The 13,481-nt window shown below is 45.4% G+C and overlaps 1 protein-coding gene and 1 pseudogene across 3 annotated transcripts in view; both read left to right on the top strand.

The window, feature by feature from the left end:
- Window positions 1-918: 918 nt before the first annotated feature.
- The window catches only part of GINM1 (glycosylated integral membrane protein 1), a 43,353-nt gene continuing 30,790 nt past the window's right edge, over window positions 919-13,481 (top strand). The window contains exon 1 of one of the 3 annotated variants that reach the window (XM_074948594.1): window positions 919-1,207. In XM_074948594.1, the coding sequence (XP_074804695.1) occupies window positions 1,097-1,207 (111 nt within the window). In that variant the 5' untranslated portion in view covers window positions 919-1,096. Of the gene's footprint in view, window positions 1,208-2,046; window positions 2,110-13,481 lie in introns of those variants that run through there. The other 2 variants (XM_074948592.1, XM_074948595.1) reach the window with 2 other exon arrangements.
- Window positions 9,741-11,298, top strand: LOC141984044 (BOS complex subunit TMEM147 pseudogene; annotated as a pseudogene).

Consider the following 13,481-nt stretch of genomic DNA (forward strand, 5'->3'; position numbering starts at 1 on the left):
AAGGGGATTTATAAAAGTAAAAACTATTATTTTTTTAAAAGATGTGTAATGAATAATACTTTGGGGCCCTGTTATTTCCTTTAACAATCTGGGGACCTAATCCCACAAAGAGTTGTCCACACACATCGAGCCTGATCCAAAACCCACTGAAAGCAATGATAGTCTATCCACTGACTTAATGGGTTTGGACTGAGGTCCTTAGTTACTCCTGTATGGAATCCCACTGCCGTCAGTGAGTACAGGAATAACTGTAAATGTGTTTGTAACAATTTTCATGATCAGGCCATTGCATTATTATTGTAATTCAAATAATTTAACACATCTCATTTTCTTTTCTCTCCTTAAGCTGTTTGTTTACATTTGACATTTTACTCAGCTTGGACAGTTTCACTTTCCACTTACAATAAAGTCTTCCCTCCCCCCCCGGCACGTACCCGAAGATACAAAGCCGGGCGAGGAGAGCGCCCCGCACACATACTGCGGGCTGGGACGGCGGGGCTTTGAAAGCCGGCCCCCTTCTCCAACATCGCGCCCCGGCATCGGGAGCGGGGAGGGGGAGAGAGGAGCGCGGTGGCTGGGGGAGAGGGGGTGTCCCTTTCTGGGAGGCCGCTCCCGGCCGCCAGGGGAACAGTTGGGCCTGGAGCCTCCCCTACAGGCTGTAGCCGAGGGAGGAAAGGGGCAGGGACCGGGAAGGGGGATGGGAGACGAGGCTTTGCCCGGCACACAGACTACGCGGGGCGATGCAATGGCCGGAACGAGCCAACCCGCCTCATTGCCTTTCCCACCTTCCGCCGGGAAACCCCATCGCCGCCCCTCCCTCCAGCGCATGGCTCCGGCGCCGCCCCGGGGCCTGGGCTTCGGCCAACGCAGAGCCGCACAGCGGCGCGGCCGGCCCGCCCGCCGGCCGACGTGCCCCCCTCCCGCGGAGGCGGGGTGTTTGCGCGCGTCCCGCTCGCCCCTCCAGCCGCTCTTATGCAACACCCGGCAGCCGCCAGCCGCAGCCCCGGCCCGGCCCCGCTCCCTTCCCTCTGCTGCGGCCCGCCCCTCTCCCCGCGGGGAATGTTTCACTAGTTTGCTTTAATTCCCGGGACCCAAGATGGAGGCTGCGCTGGGGCCTGGCGGGCTCCTGCTGCTCCTCCTCGGCCTGGGGCTGCTCGGCCCCGCGGCTCCGCAGCCTGCCGCCGCCCCCCCACAGTCCTTCAGCCAGGTACCGAGAGGGGAGACCCGGCCCGCGGCGGGGCGGAGGGGCTGGGCTTGAAGCGGTTTCCATCAGAGAGCGGGTTCAGTGGCTCTCAGCCGCAGCCCTCCCCCGCGGTACCAATTGTTGCGGCGCCCCTGTGTGCGGGGGAGGGCGGGGTGCGCCGGGGGCGGGGGTAAGGGACGCACTTGGCAGACAGGGGTGTGTGCTGGTGGGGTCGGGGCGTGCGGTGTGCCTCAGTGCATTGAGGGGTGAGCGTACATGGCGAGAATCAGGCTGTCAGTTTGAAAATATAAGCCTGATATCGGCCGGGTGCTGAAACTTGACCTTGATGATCTGTTTTCCAAACGCATTTTATTAAAATGTGCTTGGGTGATTCCATGTTTTCAGACTGCACCAAAATGAGTTTACCGGAGATGGATCTCTGCTTTGTTTGTTTGTTTTTTTACTCTCTTGTGTATGGAAGGGAATGCTGCAGATTGATAGTTTAGAAAAACGGCTGCTTAGGGGAAGAGAGAAAATACAGGCATTAAAAATTAACTCGCACATGAGCTGTATTTTTTCTTTGTATTTTTAACACATACATCTACATCTTGACAGCTCTGTGCTATAGATTAACATGATGCTATAGGCCCAAATCTTGCTTTCAGTGCTACATGATTGAGCCAAGAAAATGTTATTGTACATAGACAGGTTTCAGAGTAGCAGCCGTGTTAGTCTGTGTTCGCAAAAAGAAAAGGAGGACTTGTGGCACCTTAGAGACTAACCAATTTATTTGAGCATAAGCTCTTGTGAGCTACAGCTCACTTCATCGGATGCATTCAGTGGAAAATACAGTGGGGAGATTTATATACACAGAGAACATGAAACAATGGGTGTTATACCATACACACTGTAAGGAGAGTGGTCAGGTAAGGTGAGCTATTACCAGCGCGGGGGGGGGGGGGGACGGACCTTTTTGTAGTGATAATCAAGATGGGCCATTTCCAGCAGTTGACAAGAATGTCTGAGGAACAGTGCGGGGGGAGGGGAGGGATAAACATGGGGAAATAGTTTAACTTTGTGTAATGACCCATCCACTCCCAGTCTCTATTCAAGCCTAAGTTAATTGTATCCAGTTTGCAAATTAATTCCAATTCAGCAGTCTCTCGTTGGAGTCTGTTTTTGAAGTTTTTTTTAAGTATTGCCACTTTTAGGTCTGTAATCGAGTGACCAGAGAGACTGAAGTGTTCTCCAACTGGTTTTTGAATTTATAATTCTTGATGTCTGATTTGTGTCCATTTATTCTTTTACGTAGAGACTGTCCAGTTTGGCCAATGTACATGGCAGAGGGGCATTGCTGGCACATGATGGCATATATCACGTTGGTAGATGTGCAGGTGAATGAGCTTCTGATAGTGTGGCTGATGTGATTAGGCCCTATGATGGTGTCCCCTGAATAGATATGTGGACACAGTTGGCAACGGGCTTTGTTGCAAGGATAGGTTCCTGGGTACATATAAGGTGGGGGTTGATTGGCTATAAAGTAAATCTGTTTTTTGTTAGGGGTTTATTTTGGTATGATTTAAAGGTTACTTCTGTTGGAATTAGGGGATACTTCATGCAACCTGTAAACCATGACCTCTAGAATTACACCACCTCCCCCAAAAAACCAAACCCAACAACTGGTTCTATGTAGATACTGAAATTGTCTCTAATTACAATAGTTGTGAACGTCAGAGCATCTTATCACAGAAGTACCATATGGGAAGCTTCTGTTGGGTTGGCCTGTTAACACACAACTGATAACATGAACTTTGTTACAAAGCTCTCCTCAAGATAACTGTGTAAATAAAAAAATAAGCCTGGTAGCAAACCCATTAGTGGTACATCCTATACTGCAAGAAGAAAACCTGAGTTTACTTCCTGGTTTCTGCCTCTCTTCACAGAGGGCCTTCATTTGCTAACTGGAAACTCTCAGCTGGGAAACTATGGTCCTGATGCTGTTGCAAACATATAGCACCTGTGTAACTGTTTGTAGGATTGGGGCTTTATGGAGGTTTGCTGTGTGTAAATGTTATAACAGCTGTCAGCATTGACAACTCTTTCTGTGTCAGTGAGATGTATCTACATTGGCCCAGAAACAAGTGAGGCAAGAATGACCCAGTCTCAACTGTACTTTACCGCCTAAAAGTTACTATCTGTTTGGAATGTTCCTTAATTGTCAGGACTCCTATGTGGATTGAAGATGCAGGGAACAAGTGATTGAATAGGAACAAATATTTCTTAGCTTGATGCATTTCTAAAGCATGCCTAAAGGTATTTTAGATAGAAGAAACAAAACCTTCATTGCTGAGCAGAATTACTCTTGACTAAATATGAACTGACTTGTCAAAACGTAGCTGCTGCTGCAGATTTTGAAATTGAAGGTCCCAAGAATCGGAAGAGCATGAGTTCTCCCTTCTATCCCCTGTCCATGTGGCTTCTTCACAAGACGTGTTGTTTAAGGGATACGAGTGGTAGACTAATCTTTACTCTGAATAGTTTTGGATCTGCAGACCTGTGAGTGGCTTTCTCATCTGTGCAATACTATCACTTTTAGCTAGGTCTGGACTGGGCATTATGTAACTTTGACAGCTTGTGGACAGAATACTATCAATTGCTTGATGTTTTAAACTTTTTAAACATGATGTTAAAGTTCCCTTTTGATGCAGGTTAAGAATGTATGTTTTTAATTTAGGAAAGGTGTTATGGGAAAGCATGACAGGAAAGGATTGAAAAACATTGACATCCTAAAATAACTTGAGTCTGATTTGTTTTGTAGGTTTGAAATGTTCTGCTTTAGCTCTAGTATTTGAGTACGTCATTTGTTGCTCAGTGCCTGGCATTTCCCAGACAAGCACTTATGGATCGTGGACTTTTCCTTCTTTTCATAATTTTTTTTGGACAGCAGCACAGGTTTTTTCCTTGTAATTTGGGTGAATCATTCCGCATCATTCTGTAGCGGTTCAAGAGATATTTCACAACGTTATCTTTTGTTAAATTCTTCTTTCAAAAATATGTTCAAACTGCATTGGACGCTTAAAAAATGAGGGAAGATTAAAAGGGCCTGGAATAAACACCCTTCAGGTCCCTCAGAGTTCCTTGACAAAGCAAAAGCAGCTAGGAAATCACAAGGCAAAGTAGTTAATAGTCTCTGCTGTGTAAAACTAGGATGTAAAAGAAATACAATACAGTTCTTAATGCTAAATCAAGAGTTAGATGAAGTTTAGGTCATTTGGTTTTCATTTAGTTTTTTTATTCTTAGGCCTGGTCTACACTGGGGGGGTGGGGAAGATCGATCTAAGTTATACAACTTCAGCTACGTGAATAACGTAGCTAAAGTTGACGTACTTAGATCTACTTACCATTGTGTCTTCACTGCAGTAAGTTGACGGCTGACGCTCTCTCGTCGACTCCTCCTGCGCCTCTCACTCTGATGGAGTACTGGAGTCAACAGGAGAGCGCTCAGCGGTTGATTTATCGCGTCTAGACTAGATGCAATAGATCGACCCCTGCTGGATCGATGGCTGCCCCTCGATCCAGCGGGTAATGTAGACAAGCCCTTAATATGGTCCTGATGAGAACAAGACATGAAGTGTGAGGGAGCTGGCTGAAAGCACAGTGGGCTGGGTCCTACAATTTTATGATTGGTCTGATTTACATTGGCAGTAAATGAGTTTAGTTATCTAAATGAATTTTCCCCTGGATGGTTGTTTCTAGTTTTTGAGGATGTGATTTTTGCCTTTTGATTATTTATGTTGATTATTTCTTTTGATGTGGCCTACTCACCTGTCAGAAATGTGGCATATATAATTAGCGTGCATACCATTATGTTTCTTGCAGATAATATCTATGTTGTTGAATACTAAAAACATCTGACAAAAAATAGTTTTTCATTGGTCAGATGTTAAGATATTCTCCACTATGTAGATCACATACACAGTATTAACATATGCTTGCAGGCACCATGTGCTGTTATACTTCAGAGGAAGAGAAATGGATTGTTAATAATGACTAATTTAAACCAATAAAAGAAATAACTTTTGCAAGTATCTTGTGGTGCTAACCTGATATGTGTTCTGAACTTGTGAAAATTTGTGTAATTTTCTGTATCTTTCTGTGCATATTTTATTAATTGACTGCGGGATGATGTAATGATGTCTCAATGTTTTGGAATTAGGTATGTGATTTTACAACACTTGGTAAAATAATCATAATATGTTATGATTTAATAGTGAGAAAGCAGAAGTTTAATTCTAGCAATGTAAGTAGGAAAGAGGGGAGAATAAGTGGTGTTATCCAAAGAACCTTACTAATTCACCTTTGTGACTGGGACACGATTGTGAATTAATAAAATTTGCAAAGTAGGAAGTAAACAAACGCGTACATGCAAACAGAAAAGCACAGCTAGTGCATGGTAATGTGATGTCATTTCTTTGACAAGTGTAGCTTAGTTTTAATTACTTTCACTTATACTATACTACTTAGACTAATAATAAATGTAATGAAGTTTTAGTAATGTAAGATCTCCCTCGATGACTGTTCTAAAAACTTAGCTGTAAAGTATGCAGGGTCTACCATTTTTTGTCCTATAGCCATGTCAGTAGACCCGGTTGCAACATGGGAAATTTTAAGAAAGTCTTGTGTAGACATCCACTTGCTGTGACAGGCATTAAGAACTGTTTGGACATTTCTACACTAGTACGTGTGTGTGGAGTTGTGTGTGAGGGGATGCATGCATGCTATGTATGGTGGGGTGCATGCATGCTGTGTGTGCCAGAGTATTGAGGGGTGAGTCCACATGTTCTCATTTTGAAAATATAAACCAGATTTTTATTTGACCTGTATTTCTCCTTCAAGCTGAAACTTGACAATGATAGTCTATTTTTCAAATGTTTTTTAAAAAATTATTCAGGTGACTAAGTTATAAGACTGCTCAAAAAGTAGGTGTTTTTTTAAATACTTTGTAACTTATGGTAGCTTTTTGTGTATTTAATGGAATATTGCATATTGATTATGTATGTATCAATATGTAGAAAAACTGCTGGCTGGGAGAAGGGAGAAAAATCTAGCTATTAATATTAAAGCTATTCCACATATATATCTTTAAATTTTTAACATATATACATCTGTATCATGACAGCTCCGTGCTATGGATTACTTTAGTGCTGTAGGCCCCAGTGTTGTTCCTGTGATTTCAGTGCTACAGGATTGCGGCAAGAAAATTTTGTGGTGAAAAGTTAATTGTGGTTTTTGTTGTTGTTGGGGGGCAGGATAGAGGGGAGCAGGGAGGTTATAAAGTAAATTTGGAGTTTTTGAATAGTTGGGTTTATTTTGGTACCATTTTAAAGATTACTTCTGTTGGAATTAGAGGCTGCTTCATGAGACCTGTGAACTTTGACCTCGGATTTTAAAAAAAGCTGGAAGTTCTGTGTTAATATTGTGAGTTAATAAAGTTCTGTGTTAATATTGTGAGTAAACATCCTGTGATTACACTAGTTGTGAACTGCAAAGTGTCTTATAGAAGCATGAAACGGGAAAGATCTGCTGGGTCATCTGGTCAGTTGTCCTGCTAATACTAGATTTGTAATAAATTCATACACCAGCAAAGTTCTCCTCCAAGTAACTTTGTTTAAATAATTGGCAGCAATTCCAGTAGTGGCCTATCCTGTACTGTAAGGTAGGAAACCTGAGTTTACTTCCTGGTTTCTTTCTCTCTTCATGAAAGGGTTGGGAATTGTGCTAAAGCACAACTGTTGGGAGAGTCTCTGGGTATGTACACACTGTAATAAAAAAAACTATAGCATTGAGTGTCAGAGTCTGAGTCAATTTGTTTTAGGCTTATAGGGCTCAGGCTGTGAGGCTAAAAGTAGCAATGTAGTTGAGGTTCAGTCTCAAGCTGCAGCCCAGGCTCTGGGACCTTTCCCCCCCAAACAACTACACTGCCACTTTTAGCCCCACAAGCCTGAGTTAACTGACTAGGGCCAGTGGTGCCACAGGTCTTTTACTGCAGTGTAGATGTATCCTCAGCAAACTAAGGCCCTCTAGGATTGAGGCTTACTAGGTTCTCTGACTAGCTGTAATAAATTATAATTGAGAGAAGGTGGGTCTCAGCCATGTTGGTCTCAGCATATTAAAGAGACAAGGTGGACCAGTAAAAGGTATTACCGCCTTGTGGCGCTACTAACCTGAGACCAACATGGCTACAACACTGCTTGCATAGATTGTAGCTGTCAGAATTAACAACCCACTATTTGTGTCAGTGCAATATTTCTGTTGCAGTGCAGACACAATTGAGGCAAGGATGACTGAGACTCTATCATTTAGCACCAAAAATACTGAGGCCATGTCTACACTACCACTTATGTCAGCAAAATTTATGTTACTCTGGGGTGTGAAAAACAAAAAATAACAACAACACTCCTGAGTGACATAAGTTTCGCTGGCATAAGTGGTAGTGTGCACAGCGCTATGTCTCTGGAAGAGAGTCTCCTGCCTACATAGCTACCGCTGCTCATTGAGGTGGTTTTATGATGTCGACAGGAGAGCTCTCTCCCGTCGGCATAGAGTGGCTACATAAGCGATCTTACAGTGGCGCAGCTGTGGCGCTGTAAGCTCGCTAATGTAGACGTGGCCTAAAATCTGTTTGGAATGTACCTTACATAGTTGGTAATCCTCCAAAGGCCTCCGTTGTGTGCATGCAAGATGGGTATTGTCAAGGTTCCTTCCCCACTCTGAACGTTAGGGTACAGATGTGGGGACCTGCATGAAAAACCTCCTAAGCTTATCTTTACCAGCTTAGGTCAAAACTTCCCCAAGGTACAAAATATTCCACCCTTTGTCCTTGGATTGGCCGCTACCACCACCAAACAAATACTGGTTACTGGGGAAGAGCTGTTTGGAAACGTCTTTCCCCCCAAAATACTTCCCAAAACCTTGCACCCCACTTCCTGGACAAGGTTTGGTAAAAAAGCCTCACCAATTTGCCTAGGTGACTACAGACCCAGACCCTTGGATCTTAAGAACAATGAACAATCCTCCCAACACTTGCACCCCCCCTTTCCAGGGAAATATTGGATAAAAAGCCTCACCAATTTGCATAGGTGACCACAGACCCAAACCCTTGGATCTGAGAACAATGAAAAAGCATTCAGTTTTCTTACAAGAAGACTTTTAATAGAAATAGAAGTAAATAGAAGTAAAGAAATCACCTCTGTAAAATCAGGATGGTAGATACCTTACAGGGTAATTAGATTCAAAACATAGAGAACCCCTCTAGGCAAAACCTTAAGTTACAAAAAAGATACACAGACAGAAATAGTTATTCTATTCAGCACAGTTCTTTTCTCAGCCATTTAAAGAAATCATAATCTAACACATACCTAGCTAGATTACTTACTAAAAGTTCTAAGACTCCATTCCTGTTCTGTCCCCAGCAAAGCCAGCACAAAGACAGACTGAGACCCTTTGTTTCTCTCCCTCCTCCCAGCTTTTGAAAGTATCTTGTCTCCTCATTGGTCATTTTGGTCAGGTGCCAGCGAGGTTACCTTTAGCTTCTTAACCCTTTACAGGTGAGAGGAGCTTTCCCCTGGCCAGGAGGAATTTCCAAGGGGTTTACCCTTCCCTTTATATTTATGACAGGTATATATGACAACAGGAATAAATGTTGTTCTTTGAGTGCTTGTTCATGTTGATTCCATTCCGCGCCATGTGCACAAGTGCTGGAGATTTTTCCCTCAGTGGTATCTGCAGGGCCGGTCCTAGTGCCCCCTGGAGCTCCACGCACGTGCCGGTATAAAGGGCATCACCAGCTCCATACCCTCTCAGTTCCTTCTTATTGCCCATCACGGTTGCTAGGAATGACCTTCTTGCTCTTGCAAGGCTTTCCTAACAGTGGTTTGGACTCTGATCTGTTGTAGTTAGCAGATTTAGTTATTCTGAGTGTATATAGAACAGATAGTTGTCCCAGTCTTGGAGAGATGTTGTCCCAGGTACTGGGCATGCCCCAGTCCCTGGGCTTCAAATTGTGCACCTTGTTCGCCTTGCCTAAAGTGCTGTGGGGAAGCTCACGTTAAGGAGAAGTGTAAAATCTGAGGGCTTCAGACCAAGGACTCAGAAAGACAGACATCCACCTGAAGGCTCTGAGCTGTCCCGCTCCGAATTGGCACTGAGTACTTCAGTCTCTGTGCTCTTTCCAGCACCATTCCCCATCACCAGTGCCGAGGAAGAAGCACAAGAAACAGTGCGCCGGGAGAGGGCGCTCTCTGGTGCTGAAGAGTGAGAAGAGGGGAGCAACTGATGTCAGACCCATGCCGGGCCATTCGTCCTCTCCAGATCCACAGTCGGTGTACCAAGCCCGATTTGGAACCCACCTCTGACTCTGGGGAGCGGTTGTGGTACCTCGTGCTTGCGGCCCCCCGTCAACTCTGTAGGCCTTCCAGGCTGCAAAGGACTTGATGTCTCTCCCGATACCTCTCACCACCCAAGGTTTCATGCCAGCCAGGGCTACCGGAGACAGAAGGGCGCAGGGGGTAGAGAGCTCCTGTTCGGCATCAGTGGTTGCGGCACCTTCCTGGCCCTGTTGCAGCAGTCCCTGACCCAGCATCAGTCACCAATCCCCTGGCACCACCTGGAGGCAGTATCGGGCACAGCGCCTCCATGGTCTCTGTTGTCCCTAGCCTCTGTTTGCGAGAAGCTGGGAATGGGCAACAGCTAGGAGGTCTAGTGAGTATCAGGGGCGGGGAGCCCGGACTCCTGGTTCTGTCCCTGGCCTGGGGGGAGCCAGGGGGTCTAGCAGGATCTGGGCGGTGCCAGATGGCCCCCTCCCCTTACCCCCACACTGATCTTGGCACCAGCACAGCCGTGACCCTCTTCCACTTTGGGAACGGCTTCGTGCTGGCCTGTTTCCCCTACTTCATCACCTACAATTGCAGCAGCCTGTCGGAGTATAATGCTTTCTGGAGATGCGTCCAAGCTGGGGCTACCTACCTCTTTGTCCAGCTCTGCAAGATGCTGTTCTTGGCCACTTTCTTTCCCACCTGGGAGGGTGGAGCCAGGGCTTACGATTTTGTGGGGGAGTTCATGAAGGCCACGGTGCACCTGGCTGACCTGGTGGGGCTGCACCTGGTGATGTCAAGGAACGCGGGGAAGGGCAAGTACAAGATCATGGTGGCAGACATGGGATGGGCCACGGCAAAGCTCGTCGTGTCCAGGTGCATTCCTCTCTGGGTGGAGCCCTTGGCATTGAATTTGACTGGAAATATATCCAGGTGAGTGTCGACTCCAACATCAGCCTGGTTCACTACATCGCCATGGCTGCCCTGGTGTGGATGTTCACCCGCTACAATCTGCCTAAGTGCTAGCACCTGCCCCTCACCCTGCTGCTGGGCCTCAGTGTCTACCAGGCGTTCTTCATGGAATCCTTTGTTCACGTCTTCCAGCTGGGCAGCTGGATGGCGCTGCTGGTCAAAGCTGTCATCACCGGCTTCCTGGTGCTCAGCTCCCTGGGTCTCTTCGTTACCTTGGTCCATGGAAATTAATCGCCCCCACCCCGCCAGGGATACTCTCAGCTCTGCTACCTAGAGACCTTGGGGATAGCTAAACACCTGGTTTTGCCGCCCACCACCGTACCGGATCCGATCCATCTTGGAGCAACCAGGACAAGGGTCAGAATGAACCACAACTGTTGGGTTTAAAAAAAAAAAAAAAAGGACACAACTGAACAAACACAGACCTGCAAAGGCAGCCCAAAACAAGTGAAACAGCGAAGGTCAGCATGGAGGAAAAACAAAGAGGAAAACAAAGTCTAGTCGGCGTGTTTTGAGAAAGCTGAAGAAGGCCATAGAAAGCCGGTTTGGACTGACACAAAGAGCACCAGGAACAGAGGTCGTGGAATGGAACACCCCCAAAGGAGCCCAGGGCTTAAAACCCTCCGGAGAGCTGGAGCAATTCGGAGAGCACAGCGGATCCTTGGACGGTCTGGGCCCAGGACAGCACTGCCGTCCACCTCTTGCCGCCCCTCTTCTGACGTTACACCTAGACTTGGCAAGTCTAGGAGGCGTGTGTGAGTATGAAAGTGGGTTAGGGCTTGGGGCATTAACACTTGCTTTCTTCCCCCCGAGTGACGGAGTGTTCCCAATAAACTCTGCTGTTGTTTTATTATTTTATTAATAAAGCTTTAAAATTTAGACACTTGGTGTGCCTCGTCATCTCCTTCCCAGAAAGATCCTGTGGCCCTAGCCTGATTAACCGTGGGCCCAGGCAGATTGGTAATGAAAATCTGTCACAGGATCTGTCAAGGTTCCTTCCCCACTCTGAACTCTAGGGTACAGATGTGGAGACCTGCATGAAAAACCCCCTAAGCTTATTTTTACCAGCTTAGGTTAAAACTTCCCCAAGGTACAAACTATTTTACCTTTTGCCCTTGGACTTTATTGCTGCCACCACCAAGCATCTAACAAATATATAACCGGGAAAGAGCCTGCTTGGAAACGTCTTCCCCCCCCAGAATCCTCCCAAACTCTACACCCCCTTTCCTGAGGAAGGCTTGATAAAAATCCTCACCAATTTGTATAGGTGAACACAGACCTAAACCCTTGGTTCTTAAAAGAAGACTTTTAATTGAAGAAAAATAAAAGAATCACCTCTGTAAAATCAGGATGGTAAATACCTTACAGGGTAATCAGATTCAAAACATAGAGACTCCCTCTAGGCAAAACCTTAAGTTACAAAAAGACACAAAAACAGGAATATACGTTCCATTCAGCACTGCTTATTTTATCAGCCATTTAAACAAAACAGAATCTAACGCATACCTAGCTAGATTACTTACTAAATTCTAAGACTCCATTCCTGTTCTGTTCCTGGCAAAAGCCTCACACAGACAGAGAGAACTTTTGTTTCTCCCCTCCCCCTCCAGCTTTGAAAGTATCTCGTCTCTTCATTGGTCATTTTGGTCAGGTGCCAGCAAGGTTATCCTAGCTTCTTAACCCTTTACAGGTGAAAGGGTTTTTCCTCTGGCCAGGTGGGATTTAAAGGTTTTTACCCTTCCCTTTATATTTATGACAGGATCACTTGATGATTACCTGTTCTGTTAATTCCCTTTGGGGAACCAGGCATTGGCCACTGTCGGAAGACGAGATACTGGGCTAGACGGACCTTTGGTCCGACACAGTATGGTGGTTCTTATGTTCTTACGGCTGTTGAGGTCTGAAATGCTTCCTGAAGGCCGGGAGAGCATATAGGCCTAGAGAATGGAGCGTGGCGCTCAAGTCTTTGAGGCTGTGGAGCTTGGAGTCTGTGCTCAGAGAACAGAGCAGTGCCCACTTAGGACTAAATCAAGAATTGCCTCCCCTCTTGTGGGTTCCAGGACTAGCTGCTCCAAGAAGCAGTCATTTAAGGTGTCAAGAAACCATATCTCTGCATCCCATCCTGAGGTGACATGTACCGAGTCAATATGGGGATAGTTGAAATTCCCCATTATTATTGGGTTTAATAGCCTCTCTAATCTCCCTTAGCATTTCACAGTCACTATCACCAGCCTGGTCAGGTGGTCGGTAATATATCCCTACTGCTATATTCTTATTATTAGAGCATGGAATTACTATCCATATAAATTCTATGGTACAGTTTGGTTCATTTAAGATTTTTACTTCATTTGATTCGACGCTTTCTTTCATATATAGTGCCATGCCCCCACCAGCACGACATGTCTATCCTTGCAATATATTTTATACCCTAGTATTACTGTGTCCCATTGGTTATCCTCATTCCACCACATTTCTGTGTTGCCTATTATATCAATATCCTCATTTAATATGAGGGATTTTAGTTCACTCATTTTATTATTATACTAGCATTTGTATATAAGCACTTTAAAAACTTGTCACTTTTTAGCTGTCTGCCATTACATGATGTAATTGAATGGGACTTTTTTTCATTTGACTTTTTCTCATCAGACCCTACCTGTATTTTATCATCATCATCCATCCTCTCCTCCTTACTAGGACATAGAGAATCTCCATTAATAGATCCTCCCCTCAGGCTTGTCTCTGTCTGAACCACATGCTCCTCCGCACCTGTCAGCTTTTCCCCAGCCCTTAGTTTAACAACTGCTCTATGACCTTTTTAATTTTAAGTGCCAGCAATCTGGTTCCATTTTGGTTTAGGTGGAGCCCATCCTTCCTGTATAGGCTCCCCCATTCCCAAAAGTTTCCCCAGTTCCTAATAAATCTAAACCCTTCCTCCCTACACCATCGTCTCA

This window comes from Natator depressus, chromosome 3 (genome assembly GCF_965152275.1).
Source record: "Natator depressus isolate rNatDep1 chromosome 3, rNatDep2.hap1, whole genome shotgun sequence".
NCBI classification, from domain to species: domain Eukaryota; kingdom Metazoa; phylum Chordata; order Testudines; family Cheloniidae; genus Natator; species Natator depressus.